The sequence below is a fragment of the Pan paniscus genome, chromosome 6 (genome assembly GCF_029289425.2).
Source record: "Pan paniscus chromosome 6, NHGRI_mPanPan1-v2.0_pri, whole genome shotgun sequence".
In the NCBI taxonomy this organism is placed as follows: domain Eukaryota; kingdom Metazoa; phylum Chordata; class Mammalia; order Primates; family Hominidae; genus Pan; species Pan paniscus.
Window position 1 is genome coordinate 45,015,584 of NC_073255.2, and position 27,667 is coordinate 45,043,250.

A 27,667-nucleotide genomic window follows, 5' to 3' on the forward strand; every position below is an offset into this window, starting at 1 on the left:
TCAAAGTACTGAGGGAAAAATAACTGTCAACCTAGAGTTCTATGTCCACAAAACTCTCATTTGAGAGTGAAGTAAAAATAAAAACATTTTCAAATATACAAAGACTTAGAGAGCTTAGCAACCATAAACTTTCAGGGCCTTTTTTTCAAACTTATAATTTATAGATTATAATAATAAATCAAGGCATCAGATTAATAAAAAGAGATAGTAGAGATATAAAAAAACTATGGTTGTTCTCTCTATATATTTTGGAGATACAGCTTCCACGTTTTGCATATATTTTGGGTATATTACTATGAAAACATTCTGAAAATAAATAGAAAGCATATATAATGAATATTTTCTAGAAAATAAAAATTTTAAAATTAATTCAAGAGGAAATAGAAAACCTGAATAAATAACAAATAATTGAATTGATAATCAAACATCATGTAACCAGAACACGTTACAAGTACATTTTACCAAAATTTCTTGGATCAGATAATCCTGGTCTTTTACAAGCTAATCAAAGAAAATTTTTAAAAAGGGACAGCTACCCAAATCATTTTCTAAGGATAAGACATCTTTGATACAAACTGAACAAGCATAAGAAAGGAAATGAAAGACATTTTATTAACATAGATAATTACAGAAATCCCAAATAAAATTAGCTGCAAGTCAAAAACAGTATTTGTATGAAAAATACTAAAATATGTCTTCCAGGCCAAGTGCTATCCATATGATCCCTCCTGTGAAATCAAGAGACCCTTTCTCCTTGGTCATTTCTAATGTTATTCAGGAGGGTGTGCAAGACTTTTGACATTCACCTTTTATACTAACTTTATTTCATCTTACTTTTTACTAAGACATTTCCCTGGTTTCCTGTTTCTCAACTATATTTAAATATATTTTATCTTGCTGTATTCTATGTATTTTGTATGTTTTCAGTACTAGAAGGGATGCAAATATTTGAAAGTGTATCTATATATAAACAGATGTAAAAGGATGTTCTGTGATCTCAGATTTGGCACTTTTGTGCTCATAGGAAAACTCAGGTCATTAAGTGCCCCATGATTGGTCAATAATTGGGGCCAGATACCCTCCTCATCCCATCAGACAGCTTGTTAGCAAGAAAATTTTGACTCTGTCTCTCCCTCATCCCAGTCCCAACAATGCAGCCATAATCCTTGCAGAGAAAAGTTGAGGGGGATCTCTAATTCCCTTCCCATGACTCTGTTTTCTCTCAAAGGTGCTGGAGTAGAAAAAAGGGACAAAATAATATATGTCCTCTTCTCTGCGGTGGCTTGAATATCCTTATGAAAACTCATGTTGAAATTTAACTGCCATTTTAGCAGTATTAGAGGTGGGGCCTTTGAGAGGTGATTAGGTCATGAAGGCTATGCCCTCATAAATGGATTAATGCTATTATTGAAGGTATTAAATGGGTTCATGATAAAAAGGATGACTTTGGCCTGGTTCTCCTTTCTCTTGTCTCTTGCTTCTGCTTCTGTCTTTCTACTATGTTCTCACCAGATGCCAGTGCCATGCTACTGGACTTCCCAGCTTCCAGAACTGTGAGCTAAATAAACTTCTTTTATTTATAAATTACCCAGTCTGTCGTATTCCATTATAGCAACAGAAAATGAACCAAGACAATTTCCAAGACCCTCAAACCACAATTCCAATCTGTAGTGGATAGCGCAGGAGGCTGGGGCAAGAAACAAGAGAGGTAAGCTGAATATAAAATTAGACTTGATTGGATTACTTATAAATACAAGTGACCAGAAGGTTATGGAATATGCCCAAGACATTATTAAGATACCCTACCGAATTGAGACTGCTCAATAAAGCATCTATCTATCTATCTATCTATCTATCTATCTATCTATCTATCATCTATCTATCTATCTACCTAGCTATCCACATGTGTACATCTGCATATATGTACACGTGTGTGTGTGTGTGTGTGTGAGTGTCTTGGTAAATATATAAAATATCCACTTCTGTTCAAATGTCCTTGATTGTATTAGCTGGGCTTGAAAGCTTATTGCAACTCCATTGCTATGGCTTTATGGCTTTGCCATTCCACTGTTCCACATTACCGGCAGGCTGCATAATATCCCCCTTCTGATTACTCTATCAATCACTGGACTTGTGCTGTATTAATTCTGTTTGTATGTTTCTCTCAAAAACACACTAAGTTATACCCATACCCATTAATCCCTCCCTAATATATAATGTTCTCTTAGTCAAGGATGGATACGTTAATAATTTAAATGTTTGTCATAAGCTTTTACAAGATACATAATACCTTCTCTGCTCCCATTCTGGGCTTAAAATTTTAAAAAAATCCCAGAAAATGTGGGATTAGCTAATTAATCATGGTATCAGTATAGTGATAATTACATAATACATGAAATCAATAGCATAACCACAGTAATTCCGTTGTGACAAAATTGCAATTTAAAGTAATTTACAATATCATAAGAACTCTATTGATATTTCCTGATATTTTTAACTTTGAAAAGACTGCTGTTTTATTTTATTTATTTATTTTTTTATTTATTTATTTTTGAGACAAGGTCTTGCTCTGCCACCCTGGCTGGAGTGCAGTGGTGTGATCATGGCTCCCTGCAGCCTTGACCCCCCGGGCTCAAGCCATTTTCCCACCTCAGCTTCCCGAGTACCTGGAACTACAGGCACACAACACCAGGCTCAGCTAATTTTAAATTTTGTGTGTGTGGAGATGGGGTTCTGCTATGTTGCCTAGGCTGGTCTTGAACTCCTGGGCTCAAGCGATCCTACCACCCTGGCTTCCCAAAGTGTTGGGATTAGAGGCATGAGCCACTGCACCTGGCCTGTTCGTATTTTTTTAGTAACTTTTTTTCCAGGCTAATAACCCATTGCCCTGAAAAATGCTGAGAAAGCTACACGGAGCAAAGCCTGTCATGACTTGAGATTTGTCACTTGAGCATAGTAATTTTCTTCCAGCAAGACAAGCCTGATGGAGACAAAGATGGGGACCTGCTAAGAGGGCCCCCAAAAGGATGGAATCACAGTCAGAGATGAGCCTGGCTGAAGTGGAATTTCTGCTGTGGCCATTTTATGTAGATATGCCAAAGACAACTGCTACCATCTCTGAAATTTCTTTGGTTCTCTCCCACCTGCCTGCTCCATCATTCCTGATTCTTGTATTTCCTCATTTCTAGATACTCCTTTGGCTCTGTCTGTACCTGGTTTCTGTTTTTCTGAAGCCTTCGTGCTTAGAAATCTGCTTAGATCTGCTCTCCTCAGACTCTAGCCCCACCTTTGATTTTTGGTATCAGTCTTACAGGATGTCACTTTCAGTGTTAGTCTTCAACTTTTTCAATCAATGAACGAGGCACCAGTTCCAGCTCCAGTCTGTAGTGTTTGCCAATTTTCTTGGTGTAAATACTCCCTCCATGGCTGATTTCACTAAATGTGGAGTTGGGAAGAGGTGCACATGGTTGGTTCCTGTCAGCTCACATGAGCTGGCTCCAGCTCACCACCCACCACCATGGATGGATGTGCCAAGCTAACCCCTTGCCCAGCTCACTCTATTCCTCCATAAGACATTGGCAATGGTTTTCAAGGAGTTTCACTGCTGCACTCAAAAACTCTATCTTATGTCCTCAGAAGTTGAAAAATGATGCTAACAGACAAGTACAAGGAACACTTTGGCAAGTGAATATCAAACAGTGTGTCTCTGAGTCTCAGGTTCTGTGAATGAGCCTCAGGCATCACTGTAGAACAAGAGGCAGTACCTCCAGTCTCCCACCCCACGTAAATAGAAGAGTGTCCCCTATGTTTTCATGTTGGTGTTCCATTCATGAGTTCCTTTCATAAAATGGTTCAGCAGCTGATTTTACTAACAAAAGAACTGGTTTTTGTACTTAGATGATGGTTGTCTATGTCAGGGAACTTAAAAAATCATTTGTGAAACTGCTGTCCTGGGGAAATAATGCCATCTTTAGGGCTGCTCACACACTCACCACCAGTACCAGCTCTGCATTTCAGAGAATGATTTTCTTCCATAAATGTGATTTTTTTGTGCTAATGACACTATGTTTACTTTGTCCAGGTCAAAAGCACACTTTAATGTCTGATTAAATTATCTTGTAATTTCTAATCAGTCAGGACTGAAGTGAATGATCTATCTTAAACCAATCAGAGATTGTTTACAACGCCTTGGGGCTGGCTGATGACAGTAATCACTTAGCAATTGTGCTTAAATCCTGGAGACCACGACTCTTGGCCAGGCACTGCGATTTATCTCCAGGTGACGGGGCTTTTAGCTTAACCTGGCTGATTGTTCTGCTCCATCAAAAAGGTTTTGGCAATTTCCCTTTCTAATAAGTCTCATTCTCATTTACTCATGGTGTTGTTGAAATGATTAAATGTGGTAACTCTGGTAAACAATCTACCAGTATATATAGTTCTGGTAAAGCACTCGGCATCAGGAAGTATCCCCTAAAGGCCGGGTGCTGTGGCTCATGCTTGTAATCCCAGCACTTTGGGAGGCTGAGGCAGGTAGATAATCTGACATCAGGAGTTCAAGACCAGCCTGGCTAATGAACATAGTGAAACCCCATCTCTACTAAAAATACAAAAAAATTAACCAGGCGTAGTGATGTGTGTCTGTAATCTCAGCTACTCGGGAGGCTGAGGTAGGAGAACTGCTGGAACCCAGGAGACGGAGGTTGCAGTGAGCTGAGATCGTACCACTGCACTCCAGCCTGGGTGACAGAGTGAGACTCCTTCTCAAAAAAAAAAAAAACAAAAAAACAACCAAAAAACAACTAAAAAAAGAGAAGTATACTCTAAAAGTTCAGGCCCAACCCTGACCCCTGGTGTTTATGCCCATATTTGACTCTTTAAGTTGTCTGGCAGTGGTTTGGGTAATTGTAGGGTAATGGTTTGGTTATGTTTAAATTGTTTGGTAATGTTTTGGTTAGGTTGGTGCAAAGGTAATTGCAATTTTGGCCATTACTTTTAATGGCAAAACCACAATTACGTTTCCTCCAATCTGATATTTAACAACATCTCACAACCAGCACCAGCATTAGAAAACACCCTGAGCTCGCTGTACTGTTTGTTTGATGTTCTTCTCACACACCAGGGCCCTAGTTTAAACATACTGTAGGGAGATAAGCAAAGGGATATTAAAGAGACCAGAAGACAAAAGCAAGGGATCATGGCTAAGTATATTTACCTCCACACTTCTCTGTGTTCATGCCTCAGGCTGGTCCAGGCTTCCTCGTTTCCCACCTGGCTTCTGTAATGTCTCCTAACTGATGTCCTTGCTCCCTGCCTCCTATCAGCAGAGTTGGAGAGTCTATGTTCCACACCTCACCAGCAGCCATCATTGTTGATCTTCTTCAGTTTGGCCATACCATTGCACACTGGTGAGCGTGCAGTGGTATCACACCGTACTTTTAATTTTCATTCCTGGATGTCAAAATAAGTTAAACACCTTTTCATAGGTTTAGTGGCATTTGGACATCCCCGCTTTGTGTGGTGGCTGTTGAAGTCTTTGTTCCATTTTTCTGTTGGTTTCTGTCCTTTTCTTCTTGATTTTAGGAGGTAGTATTTATAGTCTAGATATTAGCTGTCACCTAGACATAGCTCAACATCTTTACCCACTCTGTGGCTTGCTCTTAATGTAAAGTTTTGATGAACGGTGGTTCTTAATTTTCTTGCCATTCAATTAATTATTCTTTTATTTTATGATTAATGCTTTCTATTTTCTATTTAAGATTTTTTTGGCTTCCACAAGGACATGAAAGTATTCTTACTTGTTTTCTTATGAATTAGAAGCTTTATTGTTATAATTTCATATCTAAATGTACAATTGATTTGGAATAGACTGTGTATGTTGTGAGACTGCATTCAAGGTTTCCTTCTTTTCTGTATGGACAGCAAATTGACCCAACATCAAATATTGAACAGGCTATCCTTTCCATAACATACAGCAGCAGCACTACTGTCGTAAAACGATGATGCTATGTGGTGCATCTATTTCTGGATTCTAATCTATTTAATTAGCTATTTGTCTGTTCTGTGCCAATGCCACACTATTTAATTCTTAGAGCTTCATATTTTATCTGGACATCCGGCAGTATAAAAGTCCTGCTTTTTTTTTCTTTTCTTTTTCAAGACTCTCTTACCTCTACTTGGCATTTTGTATTTCAATACAAGTGTTAGAATTAGCTTGTCAAGTTACATTAACATATCTCCCAGGATTTTGATTAGGATATCGCTGAAACCACAGATCAATTTGGGGAAGAATTGACACCTAAAGAATATTGACTTTTCTAAGCCTTGAACAATATCTCCTTTCATCTAGGCTGTTTTAAATTTCTCTCAGCAAAGTGGTAGTGCACGGTGTAACCATATTCCTCCTCTGTGGTTAGATTTATTCCTTGGTTTTTGATGCTATTGTAAATAATATCTTTTAACAATTTTTATTTTCTATTTGCATATAGAAATATGATTTATTTTACGTATCTACCTTTTATTTATTCAGTTACTTTGCTAAATTCACTAATTTGGGTAGTTTGGGTAATGTTTTGTACTGTTTACTGACACAACAATGTTATCTGAAAATACAGACAGTTTTGTGTCCTCCTTTCCAAAGCTGACATACTTTATTTGTTTATTTTTTTTACCTTGTTGCACTGGCTAGAATCTCTAGCACAATATTAAACAGAAGTGGCTAAAGTGTGCATCCTTGTCTTGTTCTTGGTTCTAAGGAAATATATTTTAATATTTTACCAGTAAGTATAGTGTTTGCTGTGGATTTTATTGTTGTTATTATTATTAATATATTAAGTCCTCTATTGGATTGAAAATGTAAAAAGTAAACTAGAGGTTCCTCTTCAAAGACTTTCCTCCCCTTCTAATTAGGAATAAATAGTAACTTCTCTTAGAAGCAAAATTTATTCAAAGACCTGTGCTAACATTCCTAAATATCTGCTAGCCGTAATAAAGAAATCAATGTACTTTATGTTCTTAGCTCCCACAATTTAGCCTAAATATTTGCCCTGGCATGCTTATATTGGTCCAAGTAAGCATTAGGTCATAGCCTGTTCCTCTTCCTTATTTGAAGGTGTTTTTACCTTTCTCAGCATTCCATAAGTTACTTCCTCCTTGCTTTGTTCTCTTCTGCCTTTGCCCCTTTTAAAAAGTTCTAAGTTGCTAGCCAATCGGGACAAATACAGAATGTGAGGTCCTGTGCCAGCCATTGGAAACTGGACACAGCAGTAGAGTGGACGTGTCAGGTTATAAACGACCTTGTCTCCTTTGTTCGGCGTACTCCCGTGGCAAAACTGCTGGTGAGTGTACCCTTTCTGCAGAAAGTAAAAACGGCCTTGCTGGGGAAATTAAATTTATATTCAAGTGCTATTTCTTTACGGCATTGGGAAACAAGCATTTCTAACAAAAAAGTTCCCTTCTATTCCTAGTTTTGTAGGAGTTGTTGAAAATCATAAATGAATATTAAATTTTATCAAAGTCTTTTTATGGATCTATGGAGATAAACATGATTTTTCTTCTTTATATTGTCAATGTGGTGGCTTAGATTAATTTATTTTTATGTTAAATTATTTTACTAGTACACTTACAAAGAATAGCACAGAAGACAACATTTAAAACCTATATTAGCTTATAGGATAACTTACAAAGTACAGTGAAGAGATGGAATCTACTGGATGATAAAAATGCTACAAAATACATTTGTTGCTTGTTTTAAAAAATCCAAATGTTGGTAATGTCCAGAAAAATGTAAAATAATTGTTTCTAATTGCTACACAGTTAATTGCTAAAACTTGTGCACTGCAACAAGAGACGGGCATGGAATGAATTCTTCACAGTGGGATCTTTGCCCTGAACGCCGCCACAGTCACTGCAATAGTGGTACAGAGCAGCTAAAATGCCAATACAAATCTCACTATCTTTTCGGCTGGATGAACCAGGCAAAGAAGCCTGGGGCAACCAGCACCACCAGAGAGTAAAGGAGGAATTCCGGAAAGAAGAGAGCCAAAGGAGAGCCCCAAATGATGTATAGAAACTCAGCCCAAGTTTATGGCTGATCCCAGAATCATACATGCACAGGGCAAATGAAATCAGTTTGCAGTTAGGGCTTAAAGAACTGAACTGAGATCTGAGGTGCCTCCCACCATATGGATGACAGTAGGAGCTGCACCAAATCAATTGTCTGCTGTAACAAAACATCATTACCCCCTGAAGCAAAATCCAGAGTCTCTTCAGTATAACATTAACAATGCTCGAGACATCATCCAGAATGACTTAATTTATAAAAAAACACAAAACATGACCCATTTTCAATATTCTCCAGATGTTGAAATTATCAGGAAAATACTTTAAAGCAGCTATTATAACTATATCCAGTGTGGTAAAGGAAAATATTAACTTATGATGAATATAGATAGGTAAGAAATATCATCAGCAAAATAAAGCACATTAAAAAAAACCAAATGGCAATCTTAAAATAAAAAATTCTGATATCTGAAAATATTCATTGCATAGAAACAATAGTAGAATGGAGTTTATAGAGAAAACATACAGTAAAATTGAAGATAGATCAATAGAAATCATGCAATTACAAGGAGAGAGAAAACAGCCTCAGGGACCCGTGGGACTCTGAAGATCTAGCATATGGATCATTTGGAGCTCAAGAAAAAGGGGAGAGAATTAAACAGAAGAATATTTGAAAAACATAAATAATGGCCAAACTTCCTTGATTTGGTGAAAACAAACTTATAGCTTCAAGAAGTTCAGTGAACCAACAATAGATTAAATTAGAGGAAAACTGTTATGAGTTGAATTGTGTCCCTCAACAGGTATGCTGAAGTCTAAGACCCTGGTGCTTTTGAATGCAAACTTATTTGGAATAGGGTCTTTACAGATGTAATCAAGTTAAGATGAAGCCATTAGGGTGGGCCCTAATCCTGTATGAGTGATGTCCCTCTAAGAAGAAGAAAATTTGGAACCAGAGACACACACGGAGAACACCACGTGAAGATGGAGGCAGAGATGGAGTCTGCAAGCCAAGAATGCCAAGAATTGCCTACATCGCTGGAGCTAGGAGAGAGGCATGGAACAGCTTTAGAGCCTTCAGAAGGAAACAACTCTGCCCACACCTTCATTTTGGACTTCTGGCCACCAGAACTATGAAACAATATATTTTTGTAGTTTTAAGCCACTCAATTTGTGGGACTTTGTTATGACAGCTCTAGGAAACTAATACAAAAACCATGCCTGGGAATGCCAAAATCCAACTTGAAAACCAAAGACAAAGAGAAAACCCTGAATCTGACAGAGAAAACTGACACCTGACAGATAGGAAAGCAACAATGATTTAAATCATTACAGATTTATTATTGGAAACTATGGAGACCATAACACAGTGGAACTGCATTTTAAACCTTTTTTTTGAGATGGGGTCTTGCTATGTTGCCCTGGCTGGCCTTGAACTCTGGGCTCAAGTATTACTCCCACTGCAGCCTCCTGAGTAGCTGGGATTGTAGGTGTGTGCCACCTCACTGGGCGGAACCATATTTTTTCAAGTGCTGAGGGGAAACATACCAGTTAACCCAGAATTCTATATCCAGTGAAAATATCCACAGAGAAAATATCTGCAGGACATTAAATAAAGACATTCAAATAAACAATAAGAGGATTAGACTCACCAGGCCCACTCTAGAAAGGCCAGGGGAAGGAGCTCATGATGAAGGGAAATGATATCAGAGGAAAACCCAGGTCTTCAGAAATAAATGAAGAGGCCAGGTGCGGTGGCTCATGCCTGTAATCTCAGCACTTTGGGAAATCGAGGCCGGTGGATCACCTGAGGTCAGGAGTTTGAGACAAGCCTGGCCAACATGGTGAAACCCCATCTCTACTAAAAACACAAAAATTAGCTGGGCGTGGTGGTGGGTGCCTGTAATCCCAGCTACTTGGGAGGCTGAGGCAGGATAATCACTTGAACCCAGGAGGTGGAGGTTGCAGTGAGCCGAGACTGCGCCATTGCACTCCAGCCTGGGTGACGAGAGTGAAACTCCGCCTCAAAAAATAAATAAATAAATAAATAAATAAATAAATAAATAAATAAATAAATGAAATGAAAAGCATTAGAAATAGGAAATGTATGGGGAGGCATTAAGGACTATATTTTTTTCCTAGTTTCTTTAAAATACACATCCACTTAAAGCAAAAATTTTTAACATCGTCATGTAGGGTTTATAATGTATATACAATGTGATATATATAATAACTATAACAAGAAAGATCACGAGTGTGGATAAATGCAGGTAATATTGTTGAAGAGTTACTGCATTTTATGTAAAGTGGTACAAAATTAACTCAATGTAGATCATGAAAATATAGGAAGGTATTTTATGGTCCCTAAAGCAACTACAAAGGAAGTAACGCAAAGCTGTGTACCTAAAAATTCAGTAGATAAATTGAAATGAAATTCTAAAATATATTCAAATAATCCAAAAACAAGTCAAGAAGGGGAAATAAGAAAACAATCCAGAGGACAAACAGAAAACAAATAATAAAATAGTAGGCCTAAATACAATTACATGAATAAATATGTTAAATGGTAATGGGCCATTCATTCCTATTAAAAGGCAGAGATTATTGTAATAAATGAAATTAAGTCTGAAGAATATGCTGTCCATAGGCAATGCACTTTATAAGTAAAAACACAAACATTTTGAAAGTAAATGGAACAAACACTAAACATAAGGGAGGCTGGAGTGGCTATATTAGTGTGATAAAACAGCCTTCAAGACAAGGAGCACTACCAAAAATAAAGAAAAATATTTTATAATTATAAACATGATGCATAGACATAACTATGCAAGTACCTAATACCAGAGCTTCAAAATACATGAAACAAAATTTGACAGAATTAGAGAAACAGACAATTCCACGAACATAGTAAAGGATTTAAACATGCTTCTTGTGGCAACTGATAGAACAGCTAGACATAGAAAGCAATAAAGACACAGAGAATCTCTACAACTCAGTCAACCACCTTGACTCAACTGATATTTATAGGACTCGATATGCCACAATAGGAGAATATATATTCTTTTCAAGTTGATATGATAAGCCTACCAAAATGCATCATATGCTGGACTGTAAAACATGGCTTGATAAATTTAAATAGATTGCAATCATATAGAGTATGTTCTCTAACCACAATAAAATAAAATTAAAAGTCAGTAACAAGAAGATATTTAGGAAAATCCCCAGGTTTGGAAATTAAACAACTTATTTCAAAATAATCCATGGGTCAAAGAAGGAATATGAAGAAATATTTTTGACGGAATGATAATAAAAGTATAAATTATATACAAATTTATAAAATGCAGTTAAAACAGAGATTAGAAGAAAACTTATTGCTTAAATAATTGTATTAGAGAATAAATGTAAGTCTAAAAGCAAGACCTAGACTTTTACCCTAAGGAGCTAAAAAAAAAAAAAAAAAATAGAAGGCAATAAAGGAGATAAATAAATGAAAATAAGGGCATATATAAAAATAAATAGAAAACAGTTAAACATAGAGAAAATGATGTCAAGAGCTAGTTCTTTCACAAAATAAACAAATTTAATAAACCCATATTTAGATTGGTTAACAAAGAGAAAAAAAGCAATTCACCAATATATAAATGAAAGAGGTATTGTCCTTAATAAGCCTACAAACATTAAAAGACAATAAAACAATACTTTGAACAACTTTATGCCAAACAACACAAAGAGATGGCAATATTTCTTGAAAGACAAATGCTTTCTCTTAGAAGAAATAGGTAATCTAAATGACTCTTTTTATTTAAAAGACTAAATTCATAATTTAAAGTCTTCTCACAGAGAAACTCCAGCCTAAGATGTTTTCACTGGTAAATTATATCAAACATTTAAGGAAGAAATAATAATTATACACAGACATTTCCAGAAAATATGAGGAGGAAAACTTCCTGTTGTGGACTGAAACCTGTTATAGACTGAATGTGTGTGTGTGTTTGTCTCCTTCCACCACCAACCCCCAAGTTCATATGTGAAACTCTAACACCCAAAGTGATGGTATTAAGAGGCGGGGCCTTTGGAGGTCATTACGTTTACAGGAGTCATGAGGATAGGGTCCTCACGATGGGATTAGTGCCCTTATAAGAGTGTGCTCTCTTTCCTTTTCTCTCTTTCTAACGTGTGGATGGAGCAAGAAGGCAGCCATCTGCATCCCCAAAGAGGCCCTCACCAGAACCCAACCGTGCCAGCATCCTGGGCTCGGACTTCCCAGCTTCAGAACTTTGAGAAATACATATCTGTTGTTTAAGCCACCCAGTCATTTTCTCCCAGGAAGAAAATGCAAAGTCCTGCAAGGAGAAGGCTTTTTTGGCCTGTTGCTTTCTTCCTGCCTGGAATTTGGACTTGAGGCTTTAACAGAGGAGGATGAGGCCATCTGCTAAGGATGGTGCAGTGGCAGGCCCGGAGAGCTGGGAGCCCTGGGGGCTCACTCAGCAGCAGCACTGCCTGGATCACCTCCCTCTGGACGTCTTGTTTGTGAGAAATATCAGAGCCAGCCAGACTTTCCCTTGCATGGAGCCAAATACATCCTTAACTGACATAATGGTAAGCAATGCCTGATCAAAGAAGGCCTTGAATGCTCTGCAGAGGAGCTATGACATTGACACTTGGACCCTGGGAACTGTAGTACAATTTAGGGGTTGAATGGACAGTTTTGCAGCAACACAAACCTTGGTTCAAATCTCCTTCAGCCAGTTACACACTGTTTAACTTGAGACATCAGTTATCCTCAGCCTGAGCCTTACCAGGGGGACATGAGATGAGGCATATTTTAGATCAATAACTCCAACTGCAGCACGTGGGATGGAAGGGAGGTGGCCCAGAGCAGAGGGCTGGGGAGAATTCGCCAGTATTCTGCCAGAACAAAATCAGTCTTAACCAAAGCTTCAGAAATCATTTCAGAACTTAGAGTGAATTCTAGTTGACGTTTTTAGCCAAAAAACATTCTGATAGTGCTGGATTTTCCAAGCATTCCCTGACACTTAAAACACCTTTATGACTAAATGTCTTAGAACAGGTTCCTCTAAAGTCCTTCAGAAGAGAGAAGCCTTTCCCCCCATACAAAATAAATTCTTGTGACATCTTTTATTATCTCTAGGAATGCATGGAAGAGTTCAGAAATAATTGATGAACACAGGCAGGACTGAAGAAACAAATTAAGATTCATTATTCCATTCTAGCAGTGCTATCAGTGTTTTAGAATCTGTTGATAACCAACGCTAGGAGGAAGTTTAAGTACAAGACTATTTCCCTCACGTCCACTTCAAAGCTCTAACGAAGCTCTTCTGGGAAGCCTGGGAGAGCGCTAATTAAGCCCAGGAAGGGGGTGGTATGATTTAATAGATAATAAAAAATCTTTGCTCTCATATGTCTAATTATGTTTTCTTGTCAAGGATGCTTGAAAGCTCTAAATCAGAGATGATCTACTCTGAAAAATAAAAGAAGAAATCCTCTCCAAAGCAAGGTCCTTTGGTGGGAGCACGTTTCCATCAATAATAGGCTGATGAGGGTAATCTAAGGCTCAGGTGGAGGATAACTGATCTCTCAAATTTATAAACTATTAACTGGCCACGCTGGGATTAGAATCCAGGTTTCTATGACTGTAAAACTGTACTTTTAACCTACATTATACCCCATCCACTCTCATGACCTAGGCCTCCCCTCCCCTCAGTCACATGGTTTGGAGGTTATAGCTTCAAGCTCAGGTCTGGCTGGCAGGGAGGCAGCCAAATGGGTGGTGATGACTTTCTTTTTTCTTTCTTTTTTAGAGACAGGGTCTCGTTCTGTCACCCAGGTTGGAGTGCAGTGGCATGATCCCAGCTCACTACAACCTCTGCCTGTCAGGCTCAAGAAGTCCTCCCACATCAGCCTCTCCAGTAGCTGGGACCACAGGCACACACCGCCAGGCTCAGCTAATTTTTTTTTTTTTTTTTTGGTAGAGATGGGGTTTTGCCATATTGCCCAGGCTGGTCTTGAACTTCTGGAGTCAAGCGATTCACCTGCCCTAGCCTCCCTAAGTGCTGGTATTATAGGTGTGAGCTACCTTGCCTGGCCAAATAAGTGGTGCCGACTTTCTACATGTCCTTTAGGAGAGAACTTTGAGGACCCTCCTAACCCCTGGCAAAGGCGACACTTTTAGGAGTGGAGAAGGGCCTTTGTAGACAACATAGACTATTCAATACTGTAGCAAGCTCCCCAGCCCCTTGCAAATCATGAAGATAGGATAAACCATTAGGCTTCATTATCTATTTAAATCAAACAATATTTAACTCAACCAGGGATATTTTAGGGCTTACTGATTCACCTATCCCAGGAACCTCCCAGTTTTAGAATCTCTGAAACTGCGCTAGAAGGCTACATTTAAGATTTGACACCCTTGCTCAAAGATCACATGCATGGGAAGAGCTGTGGAGAAACTGGAAGGCTGTGATCACAACTCTTGTCTTCCTTCTCCCACATGAAGGGCAGAGGGAAAGGCCGTCCTGCTCGCGGCATGGATTCTGAATCAGAAGAGGCTACTGCATGCAGTGCAATGAAAAGTGTGTTAGTACTGTCTGGATGGACTTGATCAAGATCCCTGAGTTGCAACCCCTGGAGAACATGGCTCCCTTCTAAGACCATGACAGCCATAGATTGAGCAGCAGAGTCCAGGGCTCCATGAATGGAGGGAAGGAGGAGGGCTGGTTCACAGTCAGCCCTTTCACTTTTACTTGGGCTTTTTTTCAGGGCCCACAGCACTCACCTCGGCCTGCCAGATGGGGTTCACGGTGTTGCCTATGATCTTGGATCTCCTCTCCTGTCCATGGTGAGGGAGGGCGGGGAAGATGCTGTGTTTCCCAGGCTGAATGGAAATCTTCAGATAAGGGTCTGGGTTGAAAAACATCCCTTTCTTCAACCCCATGGCTTGGAAATCTATAAAATAAAGGATACTTTAATTTAAATATGTTTTAGGGAGGTTAACGACTGGCATTTGGTAACTACACCTTTCATGAGAGGACCATTGGCCCTTATGAACTAGATCTCTAGTGTTACTCAGGCAGGTAAACAGGCTGGGGTGAAGGAGTGAGGGTCACCCCAGGAAACGTGGGTAGCACAGGGAGAGAAAGTCCAACTTTGGAAATTTGATGGGTCCGGGTGTAAAATTCCTCTGCAAGGTGGAGACATTATAAAAATAGGGGTTGTAGTCTCACGATATATGTGGGCCTCACTGAGTAAGGTGAGAGAATTGGCAGAAATAAAGAGAGAGGAGAGGATTAAAAGAGCACAGAGCGTGGACAATGGAGGAAAGAACAAACAAGACCTGGCCTCCATGGGGCTGAGTGCAGTCAATGAGGAGAGTTCTGAGAAACCCTGCTGCCAGGGAGGGCAGGGCTTTGAAAACCGAGCTTTTCTGTTTAATTGAAGATATCTGACCATGTACAATTTCATGCTGCACAAGGAGAGAGAGACAGAAAGAGTGTGTGTGCACAAGGTCATTTAAGGCAACAGTTTATAGTTGGATAATGTGAAATCACATTATATTTATTAGAAATATATTGATGATGTCAAGGAATATAATTTTTTTTTGAGATGGAGTCACCCAGGCTGAAGTGCAGTGGTGGGATCTTGGCTCACTGCAAACTCTGCCTCCTGGGTTCAAGCATTTCTTCCTGCCTCAGCCTCTCGAGTAGCTGGGATTACAAGTGCCTATCACCATGCCTGGAGAATTTTTGTATTTTTAGTAGAGACAGATTTTCGCCGTGTTGGCCAGGCTGGTTTTGAACTCCTGACCTCAGGTGATCTGCCCGCCTCGGCCTCCCAAAGTGTTGGGATTACAGGTGTGAGCCACTGTGCCCAGCCAAGGAATATAATTTTTAAAGCTTTTCTATTATTGAAGTATTTTTCAAACAAAATTATTTACATTTATACACAAGTGAAACAAATGGAGGTAAAGATACACAGGATCAGGGATTCCCAGTCATGGTTTAAGTTGTGAGGGGTTTCAATAATTTGTTACTGACGAAAAAGCACAGTGGTTTTCATATGCACTTATTTAAAAGTTATTTTGAGTTGATCCAAGGTTATCCCCTTAATAAAATTATTCCTACTCTCTGGCATGATAATGTATTACTGCTCTGTGAAAGGGCTGTATATTCAAAATGGCCCCCAAATGCCAAAGGAGTTGAGAAACCAAAGAAGGAGGCAGACAAATCCAGTTTGTCGGTAAAAGGAGTTTTATTAGGGAACTCACAGATAAGCATGGTCTTGGGCTGTAGGAGACTGGTAGATCTCTGCACTGTTACTCCCTAGACCCAGGGCTTATGTACCATAGGGAAGGGGTATATAAGCCCTTGCTCTGTGCAAGACAATGAAAGGCAGCCCTCCAGAACAGGCAGGAATGCTGCATGCATCACAGCCTATTGTTTCTGCCATAACATCAAGGTTGACATGTTCTTACACTAGAGACAGTGGATAAAGTAGGAAGAGGAGGCATGCGCAAGACTGGGGGGTGATCAGAAGTCAACACAGCAGATTCACATCCACAATGGAGTCACTTTTGCCCCCACAATTGCCAATGAAAGAAAAAAGGCAGGAAGTACAAGCATCACAGAAATTTGCAAAACCCAGGCCACATCTGCAGGAATGTGTGTAGACAGAAGTTAACATAGCAGCCTGAGACTACTCAACTGCTTATAAGGTTGGCTCTTGGCTAATGTCTAGAAACCTGGATTTCAGGAGGGCTCCTACCTTCCCAGAACGGGTACGAGTGGCTCACTGTGCCTAAAGTGTTTGTGTAAATGATGTGGCTTATGGTGAACACTGCTTTCCTTCTGGGAGGCTGGAAGTTTGATGTGGGCTAAGCAGAAGATGCACACATGACCAGCACCACCCCCTCTGTCCCCCAACCAGCCATCTAGTAGAAACCCAGTCTCAAGTCTCTAAGAAGCTTCCCTGGTAGACAGCATTTCCACGTGCTGTCACAGTTCACGCTGGGGGAATGAAGCATGTCTGTGTAACTCCACCGGGAGAGGCCCATTGGAAGCTTGCTCCTGGCTTCCTCCAGACTTTGCCCTAAGCACCTTTTCCCTTAGCTAATTTTGCTAAGTGTCCTTTCACTGTAATAAGTCATACCACGAGTATAACTAGATGCTGAGTCTTGTGAGTCCTCCTAGCAAATTGTTGAACCTAGGGGTGATCTTGGAGACCCTGACTTATTAGAGTGTGAAAGACGTATATATATATAACATTCATCATAAAATAGTGACTACCATTGCCTCCACCACCACCTACTATTTATTTGTTATCTACTAAATTCTGGGAACCATTCTAAGCACTTAAAATACATTTTCTGATTTAATCCTGAACACAAACTCCGCAAGGTAGAGATTATATCCTTAATACAAGAAAGAGAAAATGAAGGCTTACAGATTGTCAGGGCTGGTTGACATCAGAGATGAGATTTGAACCCGCCTCTTTGATTTCAAAGTCTGTGCTTTTGTTTTTTTGTTTGATTTTTTTGACATGGAGTTTCACTCTTGTTGCCCAGGCTGGAGTGCAATGGTGTAATCTTGGCTCACTGCAACCTCCGCCTCCCGGGTTCAAGCAATTCTCCTGTCTCAACCTACCGAGTAACTGGGATTACAGGTACTCACCACCACCCCTGGCTAATTTTTTGTATTTTTAGTAGGGATAGGGTTTCATTAGGTTGGCCAGCTGGTCTTAAACTCTTGACGTAGGGTGATCTACCTCGGCCTCCCAAAGTGCTGGGATTACAGGTGTGAGCCACTGTGCCCGGCCCAAAGTCTGTGCTTTTAACCAATCTGTTATATTGTCTTTTTATAAAAATGTCAACTTTGGCATAGGTTAAATTCTCAAATATAAATGAGTCTTTTTCGATACACTGTTCTGTTCTATCAAACAACTTGTCCATATCTGCACCAACATGTCTTCATCAAATGTTTGATAGCTGCTAAATTAAGTCACTCTTATTGTTCTTATTTTTTTAAAAAGATAACACCTTTCTTTATCACTCAGCCATTTATTGTTCCAGATGAGCCTTATTAAATTTTAACAACTCCTTTCAAAACACTTGGATTTTGATTAGAACTGCATTGAATTTATATCTTAGCTTTGGGAGAATTAGTAGCTTTAGAAAACGGACACTTCTACTCAAGAGCACATGTTTCTTCATTTGTACAGGTCTTCTTTCCTGTCCTTCAGCAAATGTTTACACTTTTCTTTATAAAGACTTACATATTTAATTTCAGTCTAAATACTCACTGAGATATATGTTTCATGGAATAAAAGTACTTGAAAACTGTTGCAATAAGAGGTATAATTTAAAAGGCACTGGACTGGTAGTCATTTGAGAACACTCATTGTTGAAATTTGTAACTTTGAGTAAACCAATTTAACTCTTTCAGGTCTTAATGTTTTCCCCTATGAGACTGTTGGGAGAAATGTCCATAAGAGCACATAGAGTTCTAGAATTTTCCAAAAGTAAATGCTACGTTAAAGGAGAATAGTTAATTTCTTCTCATTTTTGCCTGTATTTTTTGGTTCTGGTGATAGACATATGTACATTTATTATAATACTTAAAAATATAGAATGAAAAAATAGAATTTTAAAGTTATTTCAAATAACTAATTGAAATAATTATTTATTTCAAGTTAAGTACCCCCTCCCCACCAGTGGCAACCTTTGCCAAACCTTATTGCCTCCTAGTATTTTTCTTTGCGTAGTTGAGAACATACTGCATATTCATTACTGCATCCAAGATTTTTCTTTTGACTTGCATCATATGTGTAAGAGACAAGAATATATCACCCCATTATATGTGAGAGCCTGGGAAACAACATCCCAAAATCTGTGACTTTGGCATAAGGATTATTTTGAGCTGAAGACAACTGAGAAGAAGTAGATAAAAGAAAAGCTCTTTGCCCTCTCGCTATTTTCCCAAAAGCAGGGCATAAATTTACAAAGGTGTCCCTCTTCCGCTCTCTGCCAGGGGGATCAAAGGTTGATCACCAGAGATGACTTCAGACCAGTACCAACCAGGAGACAGCACCAGACGAATCTGCATAATAAACTGTACTAAACAGCATCTATCTACCATACCATAGCCTTCCCAGAACTTGCTGCCCCTGAAGACTCAAAGTCCTTTTCCTTTGCCCTGTCACTTCACTACAAATTGTACTGTTCTTTGTTGAAGACATTATGTAAGCTGAAATTCTAAGCCACTTCTTTGAGATTTACTCATTTTCCCTGGGTATCTCCTATGTATACATGAGATATACATGTTAATAACTTCTGTTTGTTTTTCTCTTGTTAATCTATCTTCTGTTACAGGGGGTCCTCAGCCAAGAACTTATGAAAACCAGAGGAAAAATTATTTCCCACGCCAACAACATCATAAGGATGTTCCCATGCCTTTTAGAACATTTTGAATACCCAATTCTTAAGAGTATATAGCACTTAATAATTTGGCTCTATGGTAATTTATTTAACCAAGCCCTAATTTTGAATGTTTAAGTTGTCTCCAATATATTTATAAATAAATCTTTGTTTGCATTTCTGATTTTTTCAGTTAGAATGCTAAAAGTGCACTTCATTGAAAATTAAAGTGATAATATTTACCTAGAAAATGTATTACCTCCAGGAAGTGGTAAAAACAGGAAGTATAAATAGACTCGACAAGTAAAGCATTTGCATGAGCAATCTTGCTTTGATATGTTCATTGTACTGTTGGAGCTTTCTAAGAAGGCAATTCCATTATCTACTTTCTGCTTATTTCCCCTTTTAAACCCTAAAAAGAAAATCAGTCTTTTTATATTGCAATGTCCCCAGTTCTCGAGTTTTCTTGGATTTTATCTCTGTATGCTGGAGTACATGCTTACATATTATTTTAAAGTGAGGTGTAAGGGTGGTAGTCTTTGAGCCCTTATAAACCTGAGGGTGTTCCTCTTGCCTTCCCACATAAATGAAAATCTGGTGGACATGGAAATCTTGGGTAAAACAATTCTCCCCTTAGAACTTGTGAAATAGGAGAGTTCCCTGACCCCCCTCACAGGACATGCAACAGGGGTGTGGCTCGTATGCTCAAACCCCTTATGGGAGAGGGAGCATGCAGACGGGCAGGTGCAGGAACCGGAGTGAGTGCTTTTGGGCTCCGGCCCCGCGGTAGCATCTAGGGGAGGGTGTCTGTGACTCCTGAAGCCCCAGTGGGTGAGTTACAGTGCTCCTTTAGCTCTGCCATCTGTGGCTGGCTTAAGTGTTAACCAACTCATTGCCTTCTTGGTATCTGGATCCTTGTCTGGCATCCAGGAAGAATCAGATCACACACCGACCTGAAGGATGGTGAATGCAGGGGTTTCAGTGATTGGCGGAGGTAGCTCTCAGCAGGATGAGTGGTGAGCTGGAAAGAGGATGGAGTGGGAAGATGATCTTCCCCTGGAGTTTGGCTGTCCCTCGGCCAATCTCCTCTTTGACCTTCCCCAACTGAACTCCTCTCAACATTCAGATGCTCCTTCTCTTCTCTCCTTCTCTGCCGTGCCACTCTTCTGTTGCTCTGCTCTTCTGCTCATCCGCTTGTGGAGCCTGGGATATGGGGCTTATATGGGTACAAGATAGAGGGGCATGGTGGGCCAAAATGCAACATTTGGGTGCGAAAACAGGAACGCCTGTTCCCATTTAGGGCCATGGGTTTCCAGGATTGAGGGTGGGGCCTTTGCTGGGTAACTGCCCTCTTCTACCCAGTATTTCCCTGTCTCCTGTCCGTATCACTTGGTAGGCTTTGCTTCATTATTTTGGCATCTCAGAAGACAAGTCTGAGATTAGCATGAGGATTGTTCTTTTGTACGTATCATGCATTTTCAGCCCAGATGTCTACTGTGGCTATATTTGGGGAAAAAAAACAAAAAAAACAAAAACCTTTTTAAATGAGATTTGTCTAGGTGTTGGTCTCTTCATATACATTTCTTTCTCTGAGCACCTGATGGTCTTCTTTAATTTAAATACTCAAAATTATCTTCAGCTCAAGGAAGTTTTCTTCTATTACTGTTTCTGTTCAGTTTGTTCTGATTTCTTCATCAAAAACACTGATTATGTGTTGGCTCTGTATGTGCCATTCATCTTTTTTTCCCTCATCCTTTTTGGGCTTTGCCCTTCATTGATGCCTTCCGGGAGATATTGTCAAGTCAATTTGTCATATCACTGATTCCCTTTCTGTAGTGGTGAGTGTGACCTGTACTGCTTTTGAAGGCTTTTAATTCTGTGATTGTACTTTTTAGAGTTTATTTTAAATCTCTTCTTGACTGCGGTAGACAGAATAATGACCTCACAAAGATGTTCACATCCTATTCCTTGGAGCCTATGAATATGTTACCTTACATGGTAAAAGGGACTCTGCAGAGTGATTAAGTTAAGGATCTTGCAGTAGAGAGATTTATCCTGGACTGTCCAGGTGAGTGCAACGTAATCACAGAGTCCTTGTCAGATGGAGGCAGGAAGAGCAAAATGAGGAGAAGGCAATGTGATGAGAGAAGCAGAGATTGAAGCAATGTAGCCATGAGCCAAAGAATGCTGGCAGCCTCTAGAAGCTGAAAGTGGCAAGGGATGGATTTGCACCAGAGCCCCCAGAAGGAACCAGCCTGGCTGACAGCTTGATTTTAGTCCCTTAACATTCATTCTGGACTTCTGACCTCCAGAACAGTAAGAGTACATTTGTGTTGTTTAAGCCACTAAGTTGGTGGCAATTTGTTATAGCAGCAAGAGAAAGCAAATACACTTGACTTTCTAAGTTTCTATTTTTGCAAGCTTTAAAAAACTCCCTTATCATCTTTTCTCATCTTTGATCTCTTATTTAATATGCTCTGCACTTCCCTCTATTTTGTTGAGGGTACAAGCAGATGAGTGATAAATATTTTACTTCTCTTTAGTAGGTATCTGTCAATAGAATAGTTTCTTTTTCTCTTGAGTATTATAGTCTTCAACTTTTTAATAGGGTAGAGTATTTTCTCCACACATTGTTCAAGTCAAAATTTCTGTTGTTTACCTACGAGCATGTCATGTAGTCCCGGCGTTTGTCCATCTTTAGTGAGTTTGGTTGTCCAGCTGGTTGTTGCTGGAATCCTTAGCTCTGCTCTTATACTCAGAGCTGACCAGCATGGAGCAAATTTTTGATATTTTGTGGGCTTTGCTGATCTTTCTGTCTTGTGTTTTTTTGAGGCATGGAATTTATTTTTATTTTATTTTAGTCTTTTGAAGCAGGGTCTTGCTCTGTTGCCCAGCCTGGAGTACAGTTGCACAGTTAGAGCTCACTGTAGCCTCTAACCCCTGGGCTCAAGTGATCCTCCTGCCCCAGCTTCCTGAGTAGCTGGGACTATAGGTACATGCCACCATGGCTGGCTAACTTCTTTTACTTTTTGTAGCAATGGGATCTTGTTATATTACCCAGGTGGTCTCAAACTCCTGGACTCAAGCAATCCTTCTGCCTTGGCCTCCCAAAGTGCTGGGATTATAGGTATGAGCCACCATGCCTGGCTGCATGGAATTTATTTTGATAGTTTCAACAGTATTTGCTTTTTGTCCTAGGCAGACATAGTGAATGCAGCATACATATACATAGCCAACTACTGAGCATTATATGTCCATGACCATTCCAAGCTTGCTCCGCTAGCTACTAACTTTATATTCCTAGTCACTTTCCTTTGCTGGGAATGGTTGTCTTGGAATAAATGTAAGAAAAATGATGTGTTTGGGGACTGCAGGAGATGAACCAACCCTGATCACCTTATAAAGTAGCTTTGTGAACCAAGTTGGGGTGGTGGTGGGGCTTCCTCCTCTGGTAGGTCTGTGAGCCCATGTCTTCATGGCAGAGGCAAAGCAGAGATAAAGGAATAGAGACTGTCCCCTCCCCAGTCCTGCCCTGCTCACCATGCATGGCATTCCTCTTGGGCTTCAGGACTTGGACTTCACTGGACCTTTGGTTAGTGACAATTCCTCTTGGTTTCTGGCACATAGTTGTGCAGTATTCCTGGTTTCTACTGTTATTGAAGGTTGGTATTAATCATTGTTATTTCTTAAGCATTTCAATAGGAGTTGCTAGCTTTTGCCTTAGAAGTACAAAATTAGTGAGTTGAAACCACCACCGCAAAATTATAACTGAGACAGTGAAAGAAATCTGACCTAACCAACTCCATCTTGCATCTAACCTATAAGCTGCCTTTGTTCATTCCTGGGAACAGGCGCAACTAACTTTGGGAGGAACTTAGTTTATGGTTTACCTTTGAAACAAAGACAACAGCAGCTCTTTCCTGAAACAAACCCCCTTCTTGCCTGGAGACTAGACTGCATTTGTAGGACTAACAAATTAGTCAAAAGATTATAAATTATGATTTAGGAGTCATACAGCTGGAGGCTGCAAGATTCTGACTACCCCCAAATTGCTCCTGGAGATAATGTCAGTATTGTAAAACCTAAGATTAGTGCTTGAGATATTTTGCAGATGCTGTACTTGATGGATCAGCTGGCACCACCCAGGTGGCTAAACTGGCTCATCTGATCTTGTGACCCCCACCCAGGAACTGACTCAGCATAGGAGGACAGCTTCAACTCCTTATGATTTCATCTTCAACCCAACCAATCAGCACTCCTGACTAACTGGCCCCTACTCACCAAACTATCCTTAAAAATTCTGATGGCCGAATTCTCGGGGAGACTGATTTGAGTGATACTAAAACTCTGGTCTCCTGCACAGCCAGTTCTGTGTGAATTACTCTTTCTCTACTGCAATTCCCCTCTCTTGATAAATCGGCTCTGTCTAGGCAGTGGGCAAGGTGAACACATTGGGTGGTTACAAGTTTTTTCTTCTTTTTTTTTTTCTTCAGCCTAGATATACACATGCTAACACTGTCAATGGATCAAAACATATTTGCTTTACTGGGCTCACTTAGACTTGAAAAGCCCAGTTAACAGTGTAGCTCCCAAGGAGGCACATGTACTTCATGCCTGTGACCTCTGGCATTCATGGCCTGCAACATCTGTTGATTTGACAAGCTAAGGTAGTAGTTTTCCAACTGTGCTCAACAGAGTCCTCAGGCTTTATGCCGCTGTGTCCCCTTAAAGACTGTTTAGGGTGGGATTGAGTGTGTGAAGCCCTGAGCTTTGTATATCATGTTAGCCAGAGCAGCTCAGTTTTTCTTTTAAACTTTTATTTATTTTATTTTATTTCATTTTTTTTGAGATGGAGTCTCACTCTGTTGCTCAGGTTGGAGTACACTGGTGCAATCTCGGCTCACTGCAACCTCCACCTCCCATGTTCAAGCCATTCTCCTGCCTCAGCCTCCCAAGTAGCTGGGACTACAGGAGCCTGCCACCATGCCTGGCTAATTTTTGTATTTTTAGCAGAGATGAGGTTTTGCCAAGTTGGGCAGGCTGGTCTCAAACTTCTGACCTCAGGTGATCTGCTCACCTTGGCCTCCCAAAGTGCTGGGATTACAGGTGTGAGCCACCACGCCCAGCCCTAAACTTTTAATTTTTATATAATTCTGGGTTTACAGAAGAGTTCCAAAGATAATACAAAGATTTCCCACATAACCTTTGCCCAGTTTGTCCCATTATTAACATATGATGTTGTCAGGCATCTGAGCCCAAGCTAAGCCATCATATGCCCTGTGACCTGCACATATACATCCAGATGACCTGAAGCAACTGAAGAACCACAAAAGATGACATTCCACCACTGTGATCTGTTCCTGCCCCACTCTAACTGATCAATTGACCTTATGACAATACACCCTCCCCACCCTTGCAATAATGTATTTTGTGATACTCCCCCACCCTTAAGAAGGTACTTTGTAATATTCTCCCCACCCTTGAAATGTACTTGGTGAGATCCACCCGCTGCCCACAAAAAATTGCTCCTAACTCCACCTCCTATCCCAAACCTATAAGAACTAATGATAATCCCACCACCCTTTGCTGACTCTCTTTTCGTACTCAGCCCACCTGCACTCAGGTGAAATAAACAGCCATGTTACTCACACAAAGCCTGTTGGTGGACTCTCTTCACACAGACATGCATGACAGATGGAACCATGGTACATTCATGAAAACTAAAACGTTAACTTACTCTTAAATATTAAACTAAAATATTATTAGTTAACAGACTTAATTGGATTCCACTGATTTTTTTTCCATGAATGAGCATTTTTGACCGGCTCAGTTATCTGTTTTGCCATTTGTGCCCCATGTGAGGTTTTGTTTAGACAAAGAGTTGAATAGCTGCTTCTCTTCCCAGGTTTTCCTTACTTCCCCTTGTATACGCTCAACTACTGCTACATGAACCTGGGGGAAAGGTAGAACTGCAGCCTCCCTTTCCATCATCTCAACATGCTTTCACATCTATTACTTCCTAAACTCTCTATTATCCTTATGTGGTCAAGGGAAATTGAACAGATTTAAAAAACATTTTTGCTTTACAGATTGAGAAATTGAGGCACAGAGAGGTTGACTGACTTGTAGGTAAGAGTGAAATGGAAGTGAGTGTCTTCACTCTTGGTTGACATTCTTAGTCTCTCCACAAAGTCTCAGGTGAGCAAAACATACCTGAGAGAGAGAAGCTGATCAGCCTCCGACTTCCTTGTCCTTGGACGGTCTCATCAGCACCAATGCTTTTAAAAATCTGTAAAAAGAAGGAAAATGGGAGACAAGCAAAACAAGCACTGAAATGGATATTCACACTTCAACACAAGCATGGTTATTCACAGTGATTTTACCAGCTACAGGCAACGAAGACAGTGATTTCACTGGGCAACTATTGATTAAAACAACTTTCTAGCAACCTAATGTTCTTCCCAGTAGTAGAGGATCTGCTAGTGGGGGTGATGGGTACTTTTCAGGAAAATGGAAATCAACAAACACAATTACTGTAATAGAAAAGACCCTTTGTAACTACTTATGCAAACAATGTCTTTTCACATTCAAATTTGCAAAAAGTATTTATTAAAGCAGGGCCTAATGCACTAGAATGATAGGTCAATAGATGTTTACTATTGTAATTATAATGTATTTCCGTTTAGCAAAGTAGAGTGTTGAACTGCTGCATCTCCACTTATTATTATTTAGGGATTTCCAGGAAACTGCTGGAGAGGAGCCTGAACAAGGCATTAAGGAGCTCTTCTGAGGTCTCTCTTAATTAATCAATTGCCTTCCTCGGAAATTTCAGAACACAATTGTTACATGGATTATCTAGAATCTAGTAGGTATTTGAAAACAATGTTGCTAAAATGTTTTGTTTTTCATCATTGCTCAATATTTAGTAATAGGTTAATCAAAATAGCTAGAGTTTTTGCTTCCATTCTCTTCTAGGAAGGTTTTATTCAGAAATGATTTTGAGTATTTGAAGGCAGAATGACTCTTCCTATTTACCTTTGCATGTGTTGTATGTTTGCAGAAAATAATTTTAAAACTCTGGGTATTAAGCAAATCCACAGTGTCCATTTTTTAGAAGGTAATCTGTACTAGGAAGAGAAAAATGAAAATATCCATAATCTCTTGTTCAGAGTCTCATTATTTGTAGATTGTGTGGGTTCAGTCTTTTTCTTTCTTCTCTTAGTATTCTTGATGCTGTATAGGTTGTGATTGGATATTCACATCAACCTGCCTGATATAAGACTGGGAGTAATGACTGGGCATCACAGGGCTCACAGCTTCAGGCAAGGGGAGTACAAAGGGATTATTATTCATCTTTTCACACTGAAGCAGGTGCCCCTGGTGAGCCTGTGAGCTTGGCAGCTGCTTGTAGACAAATCTTGGTATGACTGCCCTGAAGCCCAAATGTGATGTGCATCTCAGGGATCCTGGGCTGTTCAGCAGAGGGAGCCAACCAGTGGAGTGACATATGGAATGGGGCTCAGCACCAGGCCAGATAAGAGATTGTCAAATTCTTTGACACATGTCTGTCCCTTAGAGTCTCATTTGATAAGAATCAGAGTAAAACATGGCCAGGATTGGTGAGTCAAAACTCTCATAGGTCCTGAGGTGTTATGAAAACTTGAAACTTACATTTGTCTTAAAGCTGCCTTTGCAAAATTATGACTGAGACAGTGAAAGGGATCTAACTTAACTGACTCCATCTTGCTTCTAACCTCCAAGCTGTCCTTGTTCATTCCTGGGCATAGGCTGAACTAACTTTAGGAGAAACTTAGTTTGTAGTTTACAGTTTAAACAAAGACAGTAAAAGCCCTTTCCCAAAGCAGATCTCCTTCTTGCCTGGAGACTAGATTGTCTTTGTAGGACTAACGTTAGCTGCAAGATTAGAAATTATGGTTTAGGAGTCATGCAGCTGGAGGCTACAAGATTCTGGCCCTCCCTAAATTGCTCCTGAGATCAGTGTTTGAGATATTTCACAGACCCTGCACTTGATGGATCAGCTGGCACCACCAAGATCAATAAACTGGCTAGTCTGATTTTGTGGCCCCCACCCAGGAACTGACTCACTGCAAGAAGACAGCTCCGACTCCCTATGATTTCATCTCTGACCAATCAGCATTCCTGGCTCACTAGCTTCCACCC

The 27,667-nt window shown here is 39.9% G+C and overlaps 1 protein-coding gene across 9 annotated transcripts in view; it reads right to left on the reverse strand.

Annotated features, from left to right (window-relative positions):
• The window catches only part of HECW1 (HECT, C2 and WW domain containing E3 ubiquitin protein ligase 1), a 445,382-nt gene that overhangs the window by 137,978 nt on the left and 279,737 nt on the right, over positions 1-27,667 (reverse strand). For all 9 annotated transcript variants that reach the window (XM_057302857.2, XM_008960744.4, XM_008960746.4 and 6 more), the window contains 2 exons: positions 25,700-25,775; positions 14,855-15,024 (listed from right to left, as the gene is read on the reverse strand). In XM_057302857.2, coding sequence (XP_057158840.1) covers positions 14,855-15,024; positions 25,700-25,775 — 246 coding nt within the window. The remainder of the gene's footprint in view (positions 1-14,854; positions 15,025-25,699; positions 25,776-27,667) is intronic.